The sequence below is a fragment of the Gigantopelta aegis genome, chromosome 10 (genome assembly GCF_016097555.1).
Source record: "Gigantopelta aegis isolate Gae_Host chromosome 10, Gae_host_genome, whole genome shotgun sequence".
NCBI lineage: Eukaryota > Metazoa > Mollusca > Gastropoda > Neomphalida > Peltospiridae > Gigantopelta > Gigantopelta aegis.
This window is the reverse complement of record NC_054708.1, coordinates 62,847,561-62,859,219: the sequence shown is the minus strand read 5'-3', so window position 1 is coordinate 62,859,219 and position 11,659 is coordinate 62,847,561. Positions and strand designations below refer to the sequence as shown.

Sequence of the window (11,659 nt, the reverse complement as noted above, 5' to 3'; positions counted from 1 at the left end):
AGAAAGCTTTGCCGCTACATAGGTTATGCCTACCGAATAGCAACAAGGTAGCTTCTTTCTTCCTATATCTCGTTCTCAAAAATCAGATTTGCTACATGCAGGACAGCACATACTAAACCAAACGTTTGACACTTGAATTCACAAAAACATTACATTGGGTCCATCGTCAACAGACCGGCCTCGGTGGCGTCGAGATTAGGCCATCGGTCAACAGGCTGGTAGGTACTGTGTTCGGATCCCAGTCGAGGCATGGGATTTTTAATCCAGATACCGACTCCAAACCCTGATTGAGTGCTCCGCAAGGCTCAATGGGTAGGTGTAAACCACTTGCACCGACCAGTGATCCATAACTGGTTCAACAAAGGTCATGGTTTGTGCTATCCTGCCTGTGGGAAGCGCAAATAAAAGATCCCTTACTGTTAATCTGAAAGAGTAGCCCATGAAGTGGCGACAGCGGGTTTCCTCTCAAAATCTGTGTGGTCCTTCACCATATGTCTGACGCCATATAACCGTAAATAAAATGTGTTGAGTGCGTCGTTAAATAAAACATGTCTTTCTTTCCATCGTCAACAGGAAAAAGAGAATAACAATCTCATAGTGCATAACCTTTGTTTTAAAATTTGTTTCATCAGTAGGCCATGGATCATTTTCAAAAACAGTGAATAAATAATAGTGAAATCTATCATCTAGGTTTAAACTTCGAAGAAACATGCTGCTGTCAAATAAACTACTCTTACCAAATAAAACATTTAATGTTTTGCTTTTACCATAGTGTGACACCCAATAGCCGATGCATTCTTCGTGCTGGGGCGTCGTTAAACATTCATTCATTCATTCATTCATTCTTACCAAATAACAGCAATATATCTTTTATACCAGTCCTCAAACAATAGATTGGGACGTGACAAGCCTGATGGGTCCACAAATGGTGATTGATCCCACGACCCATCGCACCTTAGGCGAGTTATACCCCGCCCCTCGTGCTTTAAGTCGCCAATAAATATTAATAACAGACATTGTCTTGTTTGGGGAACCACCCACTGGAACCATTAATATTTATTATTATTTTAGTTCCATAAAATATTTTATAAAGAAGTAAAAAAATATATTGTTTTGTTTATCGACACCGCTAGAGCACAATGTTTTATTAATCATCGACTATTGGATGTCAAACATTCTGTAATTTTGACATATAGTCTTAGAGAGGAAACCCGCTATATTGTTCCATTAGCAGCAAGGGATCTTTAGTATGCATTATCCCATATACAGGATAGTACATACCACAGTCTTTGTTACACCAGTTGTGGAACACTGGCTGGAACGAGAATTAGCCCAATGGGCCCACCGACGGGATTTGATCCTAGATCGATCCCGCATCAGGTGAGCGCTGTACCACTGAGCTACGTCCCGCCCCCACAAGAAGATGAAGGAGGAATAGGAGAAGAACAATCAAACACAAACAAAAGTACCGTTGAGCTACCTGATACACCCGTCAGTTTTATACAAAGTAGATCGCCGTGACCTAGTTATGGTACGCGACACACCGTCACCCCAAGTTGTATTTAAAAGGTTTGATTATCCTATATGAACTAATAAGGAAGACATGGCCTGAACAAGGATTTCCTTTAATGAACAGTAATGCGTCTAAAATAGGTCATGGTGACCTAGTTATGGTACGCGACACATCACCATCCCGAGTTGTATTTGCATACAAGGTTTGATGATCCTATATAAATTGATGAGACAATTGTGCTCTGGAAACGAAACGTTTACGGACGGACGGAGGGACAACGCCATACCATAAGTCCCGTCAAAGACGGACATATAAAACACAACTACAAGACGAATTTCAATAACTGTCTTTATTATATCAACTTATGCATATACGTGTATAAGGCAACAATATACTTGAATCTACTGGCACTGCCTTTACAACCCTTATACCTATGCTACCATTTACATTATACTGTTATGCCGTTGCCCTAAAAAAAAAAAAAAAAAACCTTCTCAAATCTGGAATTTACATTTTCACGTTCCTGATAAAAATAGTTTTTCGGCAAATAAATCCATTAAAAATGACATCAAAATTGTTTCTGTTCCACAGTATACATCATTACATTCCAATTTCAATTCCAGCTGAATATTTCACACTAAAACTGGTACCTAAGGTCCTAGCAGAACGGTAATTATTTCATATATTGACCACTCCAAATCACAGCATTTATTTCTCCACCACCTTTTATATTTTAGACAGTGTGGTTCCCTTCCCCCCACTATAACATACTTGCTACACCAATGGTATATTATACCTATTATGATTTTTTAAAGGCCACCATCACAGGTCATCTTAGCTGTATGGCGGTAATTGCATCCATCACAGGTCATCTTAGCAGTATGACGGTAATTGCATCCATCACTGGTCATCTTAGCTGTATGGCGGTAATTGCATCCATCACTGGTCGTCTTAGCAGTATGACGGTAATTGCATCCATCACTGGTCATCTTAGCTGTATGACGGTAATCGCATCCATCACAGGTCATCTTAGCTGTATGGCGGTAATTGCATCCATCACAGGTGAACTTAGCAGTATGACGGTAATTGCATCCATCACAGGTCATCTTAGCAGTATGACGGTAATTGCATCCATCTCAGGTCATCTTAGCTGTATGACGGTAATTGCATCCATCACAGGTCATCTCAGCAGTATGGCGGTAATTGCATCCATCACAGGTCATCTTAGCAGTATGACGGTAATTGCATCCATCACAGGTCATCTTAGTAGTATGACGGTAATTGCATCCATCTCAGGTCATCTTAGCTGTATGACGGTAATTGCATCCATCACAGGTCATCTCAGCAGTGTGGTGGTAATTGCATCCATCACATGTCATCTCAGCAGTATGACGGTAATTGCATCCATCACAGGTCATCTCAGCAGTATGACGGTAATTGCATCCATCACAGGTCATCTCAGCAGTATGACGGTAATTGCATCCATCACAGGTCATCTCAGCAGTATGACGGTGACTATCACCACCAGCACATCATCTCAGTAGCAGGCCCTATAACCGTGATTGCCACTACCAGCACAGGTGACCTCAGCAGTATAATCGTGACTGCAACCACCATCACAGGTCAACTCAACATCATCTCCACAGTATAATGGTAACTGTCACCACCACAACTTAGAAATCTGAATATCACACATACATTAAACGACATGGATGCAGCTGGGGAAATTAACAAAGTGACAACACAAAGATGAGGTCATTTTTACTCTAAACAACATGTATTTTATATAGGCTACACATTTCGATGCAAGAATGCAATGCAAGAATAAATTCTGAACAAATACCATTGTGTTGAGAGATATAATAATGTCTCTTCCATACCAATTATTAAGTAACTTCCGTAAAAAAAAAAAAAAAAAATTCGAGTTACGATAAAAATGAAAGTATTAGGAAATTCCGGAAAGAAAATTCCATTGGTTAGTTGCAGGGGTTACTCATCCTAAATACAAACTGCTGTCTGAGTGTGTCTGTTATACACCGTCAAGTGACACTACTAGGTACTTTAAATACATATCTGAAGAAGAAAACTATTAACATTTTCAAAATCGTATCTCTCTTCTCAGAACAATGGAAGAAGTTTGTTTTGTTTAACGACACCACTAGAGCACATTATTTTATTGAAGTACCGAGGCTGGTTTGGCTGTACCTGATCAAGGTATTAGTAGTATAGGTACCGATATCTTGCTACACAGAGTATCTGAAAAACAGACTGTCAAATGAATTACCAACCTGCACGTTTGTCACTTATATTTCACGTTTGTCACTTATCTTTCACGTTTGTCACTTACATTTCTTTGGTGACACAATACACTTTCGTTTCTTCACAATTATATTTTGAACGAAATAAAATTCTGACTAAAATGAACCTTGTTATCATGAACAACACCCATCTTCAGCTTTAATAACATAATCGAACAATGTTCGAGAGATGATCACACCGAAGGAGAGATGGGTGGTGATGTCACAACACGTTATTATCTATTTTAATAGTAGTATTATTGCCACCATCACCATCATCTTTCTTTTTTCTTTTTATTATATTAAATGTTTTACACAAATAAAACGTAAATGTTCAGTATTACACTGAATGGTAAACATTCATTTCACCTTCAACGTAATGTCTTACTTTATGTATGGTTGTAGTGTGGGATAGAAAGACATTTTAAAAATATTGTTGGCATTATTATTCTCGTTAATCTCATTATTGATTATTATTGCTTATTATTATTATTATTATTATTATTATTATTATTATTATATTAAAAATGTATAACGCAAACAGAACTGAAATATGTTTTTTCTCTAAATGGCAGGGTTAGTTACAAATTAATCCCCAACATTAGTGTTATCACTTTCGGAACACAATTTGCAATTTATATCAATTTAGTCAGTAACATACAAAATATTGCTAAAAATATGTTTTGTTATCACACATATAAAAGTTAAAAATACATAACACTGAGACAAATAAAATCACAAAATGCTCTCGAGTTATCAACAATATGCAGATGAAATGCACTGATACAAGAAAAGTTAGTTAAAAATATAGTAAAAATAAATTATCTTCTATAAACATATTTATACACACATTTTACACACCACAACCTTACAATTCATGCGATTTTCACTTGTTTGTATTTACAAATATTTGTACATCCCTGCACATATTTGATGATGTTGCATATATGGAATCTGGACGAAGCTAGCAAACAGTTTAACAATCAAACAGCAAATCCAAGCAGTCTCTAAGGGTGTATACGTCCCTATAAACATTTGACGAAGTCGCAACTGCAAAGTGTTTGAGTATGCCTCCCGCCACTCTCATAGTCTTTGAGTATGCCTCCCGCCACTCTCATAGTCTTTGAGTATGCCTCCCGCCACTCTCATAGTCTTTGAGTATGCCTCCCGCCACTCTCATAGTCTTTGAGTATGCCTCCCGCCACTCTCATAGTCTTTGAGTATGCCTCCCGCCACTCTCATAGTCTTTGAGTATGCCTCCCTCCACTCTCATAGTCTTTGAGTATGCCTCCCTCCACTCTCAGAGTCTTTGAGTATGCCTCCCACCACTCTCAAGCTAAAACTGCCAGAAGTATTTTCAGTATACCATATTGAAACTTGCTGTATGGTGAAAGCTCGTATTTGTTGTGTACCACCTGCTCACCAACAACTGTTCATCCAACACATTAACGTGGGTATATTATCGGCTTGTAAATATACCTCTACAAGCTCTCAGCAATATGTAGTTAGCAGTGTGGTCATCAATACATGCACATAAAAAGGAAAACAAGTTTTGATCTAATAAATCTGAGGGTTTGTTGATTAGAAGAGTAAAGATAAATAAATTCTGTCCATCTAGACAATGTATGCACTGGAACATAAAGTTTGTCAGCATTGTGGATGACACACATGTTTTACCATCAGTAATATTGTTTTTCATCTAGCAATTTTAAAGTCAGAATGTACTCAGGCTAGGATCCATGTCCATATACACGGACACATGTACACATGAACGCGTACGCGCACACACACGCGCTCGCACACACACACACACACACACACACACACACACACACACTCACACACACACACACACACACACACACACCTACGCATGCATGTACACACGCACAGTAAAATCCCTTCTTGCCTAGAAAAAATACCAATAATGAAAAACAAAATCCAAACCCACCAAAAGACCAGAAAACCGAAAAAAAGAAAAAAAAAGATTTACCCCAAATCCCCCCACCCACCCCAACCCCCCCCCCCAGCAAAAGCCCCAATAAAACAAAAATAAATAATTTTTAAAAAATCCCCCCCCCCCTCCTCTACAAAACCAGCAACAGATCACAACAAAAGCACACAAAATGCAGATATTCTTGAATGCGTGACGTCACGAAGTAACTGTTATGGATTGGAGAACTGAAACGACCACATGCGCATATAAAAGATGCTGCACAGTCCGCAGATGCTAATGAACACGATGAGGATCTTCCGTGACCCACGTAACCGAAACGTCTTGAGCACGTGGTCTGTGTAGCTCTTGTTCCTGCAGACGACTAACAGCAGAATCAGAATGATAATCACTTGGATGATTATTATCATCTCCTGAAAGACACTCTGAAAAAATAAGAGAAATACTAATAAATTAATGTCCTGGGATACTATTCAGATCGTCCATCTGAATTATAGGCTCTCTTTTTGGTAAGGAACTATTTGGTAAGCGTGGGCCACAATTACAATAGTGGCACCACTATTAGCCAGTATTTGAAAAATCACAAAAAGAGTTACCACGAAACAAAACGTGCACAAGCACCCTTCCTCTCTCCACTTTATTTTTCACAGCCATAGCCAGGCTGTGAATTTAGCAGGATTCCACGCTTGTGTATAACCCAGATCTTCGGCCTAAATCGTAAGGTTATGAAACGGAATCCTAAAATACCTATATCATATCATTTTACGATCCCAGTGGAATCCTAAAATACCCATATCATATCATTTTACGATCCCGGTGGAATCCTAAAATACCTATATCATATCATTTTACGATCCCGGTGGAATCCTAAAATACCTATATCATATCATGTCTGTCACAATTCCGCAAGGAATGGCTTATTTACGTTGAAGTTCGTTTTATATTGTAAATGTGTGATGTACATAAGCTGAGACGTGAATAATTCATCTGTCTGTCTGTCGGTCCGTCTTAACCTTAAGTTGCCATACACACGAAACTAATTAACAATGACATGATTAGACCAGACGTCGTTAGACACAGTAATGGGTCTTATCGTCATATGATCTCTGGTATTGCTTTTCAAAAGATCTTGGGTGTCATTGCACTAATAGAAGAGAAGACTGAAAGAGCAAAATGTTACTAAAATAACTCAAAGTGTTTTGCGTAAATAATTATTTGTTCATAAATAAATACACAAGCAAATATGTTTAACATAAAATAAAACAATACAAAAAAAAAAGACAAACAAAAAAAGACGAAGATATTAAAAAACCCACCATTATCACACACATAATATACATCTGTGTATGTATGTATGTATGTATGTATGTATGTATGTATGCATGTATGCATGTGTGTGTGTGTGTGTGTGTGTATGTATGCATGTGTGTGTGTGTTGTGTGTGTGTGTGTGTGTGTGTGTGTGGGTACGTACGTACGCGCGTGCGTGTGTGTGTGTTACAAAAACAAATCCTCTTAATATAATAAGGATGTACTGAAGAGATAAATGTGCAGATGAGAAATAAATTAGAAATATTAAATAAACACAAAATCTGCTCAGCACCTAACGTCAATCTAAAAAACGAGTGCTTTCATCGTCCATAGTTTCTGCAAAAAGCTAAAATATCAGACCCACACCAAATAAGCCTTACACATTAGATCAGTAGCATATCCATAAGTATTAGATAAAAGAGAAACCCAACTGTTTTTTTGGAGGCAGTATTTATTCTTAAAGTCGCACGCCCTAGTTTCAGCCCGCGAAAATTAATTATAATTTTGGTTAATCTACAAAACTGTAACACACTTCGATCACGTTTTTATAAAATAGAGTGAAAAAGCAGGTTTTATATCGATAAATATCATGGGAATCCCCATGACCCAATTAATTTTGAAAGTTAGTATTCTGATGTCACCGGTAGATGTCGCTCGAAGCACAGAAATGCCTATGTCACAACAAATTTCCCAGAGTGCACACAGACTTGGGGTGCGTTCCTTTCACCTCTCCTGGACATGTTCCAACTGTTCTGTCCTGGACAGCGAACGGAATGATTTGGAACTGGAAGTTACTTTACCAACATGGGTGCTTCTGTTGAGGAAGTGGCTGCTGCAGAAATCATGATACTTGAATCGGAATAAGACGACAATAATAGTCTGTCACTGACCATGTTGACTATACTACAGTGTTTGAAATAATAAATTATATATATAAACCGCAATTAGCCTCCATTATAAGCTATTCGGCACCGGGTACTAGTGGCTAACCTATTGTTATTAGCAATTAGATGCACCGTTTATTATTGTTGGTAGTAGTAGTAGTAGTAGTAGTAGTAGTAGTAGTAGTAGTGGTAGTGGTAGTGGTAGTGGTAGTGGTAGTGGTAGTAGTACAGTATGCAGGAACCAGAGGTGGGGAGGCACTTCCCCTCCCCAGGACGAAAATGTAAGGTTTTTTTTGTCCTACTCTATTTAAATAAAGGTAACAATATAGCTTGTCTGACGACCTATGCAGAACCGATATTGAAAAAATAAGAAGTTTTATTGTTGTTTTTTTTGTCAAAGATTTAAGAAGTAAACTAAGAAGAGAAATAATGACACTATTTTATTAAGGCTTAAAATAATATGGACATGGGAACAGCTTGTTTGGAAAAAAAAGAGAATACATTTTAGCACAAATATAATATAATACTTTCTTCCGTATATTTCTGGTAGATGTGTGTTCATGTGTAGATATATGTATAATACATATATGTGTATACATATAGGTATTTATGTATGTAGGTATCTGTATTGAGTATACTGTCATATATGCGCAATTATGCACGAAGTAACTAATTTCCTTCTTTCGTTTCTTTTTCTTGTTTTTTACGTTAATGCCTTAGAAGAATTTAAAGTAATATTTCTTCGTACTAGACATATCTCTGTAATTACCTCTATACATTGCTACTAATATATATATATATATATATATATATATATATATATATATATATATATATATATATATATATATATATATACTGAACAAAATAAGAAACTTCCGCTAACTTTGCTTGAACATAACTTGATGAAAACAAACCGGGGGAATAATTGTTATATATACGTTTAAAGAGTGTTCTATGATGCATCGTTTGGTGCAAAAATCACGGCCATAGGTTAACAGAAACTGGGGGAAATTTTGACCAAGTGTGGTAGGGGTTAACAAAACACATCACTCACTTAATAACGGGTATGACCACCTCTTGAATTGACCACTGCAGTGCATCGCAGGTGCATATAATTGACTAAAGTGTTGATTTCTGCCTGTGGAATATTGTTCCATTCCTGAATGAGCGCTTGACGAAGTTCGTCGACGTTAGCGGGTGGGTTGGGACGACGCCTCAATCGTCTGTCCAGACTATCCCAGACATGCTCGATGGGGTTGAGATCAGGACTTTTAGCGGGCCAGTCATCAATGAAATCAATGTTATTTGTCCTAAGAAAATTTACAGTGTCTCTAGCTGTATGAGAGGTGGCATTATCATGCTTAAAAATCGAGATGTTGGCGTTGTTATGGAACAGGGGAATGACGTGATGAGCGAGAATGTCATCGCGGTAACGTTGAGCATTTAAATTGCCATCAATGACGACTAGTGGTGGACGATAACCTTGGGCAATGGCTGCCCAGACCATAGCATAACCCCCACCCCCGAAACGATCTCGTTCAAGAACACAACAGTCAGCACAGCGTTCATTTCTCCTACGGTAGACGCGCACCCTGCCATCACCACGTTGTAAAGAAAATCTGGATTCATCCGAAAAAAGAACGGTATTCCAGCGTCGCCGTATCCAACGAGTGTGTACACGTGCCCAATTAAGACGATTTAGACGATGACGTTGCGTTAAAACGCATCCGACGTAAGGACGTCGTGCGTGTAAACCGTTCTCCCGCAGACGATTACGAACAGTTTGCCCACTGATTCGGTTATTATGAAGCCCAGGTGTGTTAGCAGCAGTAGCAGTGGCAGTTTGGAATCGATTGCGCAAATGCGTGTTCATGATATAGCGGTCTTGACCACGCGTTGTAACACGCGGACGTCCACGACGTGGCAAGTCGTTGGTGCTTCCTGTCGTTCGAAATTTTACGCGAAGATTTCGTATCGCTCAACTAGAACTCCCAACATGCCTTGCAACGTCTTCTGTCGACATGCCAGCATTAAGCATGCCAATCGCCCGTTCGCGTAAATCGTTGAGTATTCTTGGCATACTAAAAATGCTACAATGTAAAAAACGTTAATTGTTTTACAAATTTTGAAGCGTTTTCGTTCACTTGACAACAATGTCAGTAAGACAAGTAAAACAAATTGACCGAATACTACACGGGACATGTCGAACCATGCATGCACGTGCAAACTGAACTTCACGTTGTCGACGATTAACAGTGCAAAAATAATCCATAAAATTCATGAATCCTGATAATACAGCTCAAGGCTAATACTACCTATATAATTTCATTACACAATGAATTCTTTAACACAACAAATACTATATGTACAAATCGGAAGTTTCTTTTTTTGTTCAGTATATATGTATGTATGTATGTATGTATGTATATATATATACATATATATATATATTAGTAGCAATGTATACAGGTAATTACAGAGATTCTACGTATAATTTTGACTGGGGAGTGCAAATCCAGTGGAGTGCAAATTATGAGACACCGGACTACGAACCCGGTATATACCAGCCGTAATCACGACGCCACTGAGGCCGGTAGCTGTGACTAACATTCAGTGCCACAGTACCGATCGACATTCAGCCCCATATTACTTTTATGTATTTTATACAGGCATAATTACTCTGTTTAGTACATTAAATATGGTCTCAAATACCATGTGTTTTCTTACTTCTTTCCATCGGTATATAATACTTTATGTACATATGCAACAAAATTGAATTTTGTTTCAATTTCGCAACACACTGGTCAAATTAAGGAAGGTAACTCTTCACAATCGTTATAACAGCAAGAGTAGCATGGGACTGTGGCCAATGACTGTACATATAATCATTTATTCTATAACTCACACATGATATCCATGTCATAAACCCATGTGATAATTTAGTGTATAAAACCGGTTAATAATGATATGCACATTTAAAGGTATATGCAAATGTGCAAGGTCAGGCAATAATGTGTTGCTGTCAATGCGTCATTTGTTTACAAGCCAACAAGGCATGTATACATGAGCGTAACGTTTTCGAAAGATTTAGTTAAAATGCGTGACGTCAAACTAATTTGTACTAATCGATGAGATCTGCAAAAAGGCAAAAAGGTGAGAAGTATTTGAGTGCCATGTTAGAAGACCACAAAGAAAAGTAAAGGTTGTCTCATCTACCTCTCCCTGGATAAAAGGTCTTGGTCTTTTCGTTGATTCAGGTTCAAACTGAAAGGCAGTTGCAGTTGAAAGGATATAGTACTTTTTAGTAGGCTCTTGCCTTAGAGCGGCTATGTCTGGAATATTTTTATTATTTAAGCATTTAGAACAGAAAATCCCATTACGTTTGGTGCATATAAGACGCCGCACTCCGAATCGGTTTCACTACACTGGCTTTTCCAAGTTAAAAATAAACCCACTATTTTGAAAATGGGACACTTTTGCCGGGCTCCCTCTGGGCTAAAAATAGTACGGTTCGGCAATTGTATCATTACAAAAACCGAGCGGATTCTAGCAGCCAATTCCTAGCAGCCAATTACGCTGGCAGCCAATTTCAGCAGACCCTCATGGCGACGATCTAAACACCGGACTCATACGCCTTTCGATTGTTACCTGTATTTCACACACTTTTATACACACTGTTATGCTAATTTTTAATTATT

General features: G+C 38.2%; 1 protein-coding gene across 2 annotated transcripts in view; it reads right to left on the bottom strand.

Moving 5' to 3' along the window:
• Nucleotides 1-1,847: 1,847 nt before the first annotated feature.
• LOC121382605 (beta-hexosaminidase subunit beta-like) overlaps nucleotides 1,848-11,659 on the bottom strand; it is a 100,484-nt gene continuing 90,672 nt past the window's right edge. The window contains exons 16-17 of one of the 2 annotated variants that reach the window (XM_041512123.1): nucleotides 11,178-11,225; nucleotides 1,848-6,189 (exon numbers count right to left, since the gene is read on the bottom strand). In XM_041512123.1, coding sequence (XP_041368057.1) covers nucleotides 5,977-6,189; nucleotides 11,178-11,225 — 261 coding nt within the window. In that variant the 3' untranslated portion in view covers nucleotides 1,848-5,976. The remainder of the gene's footprint in view (nucleotides 6,190-11,177; nucleotides 11,226-11,659) is intronic. The other variant, XM_041512124.1, reaches the window with a different exon arrangement.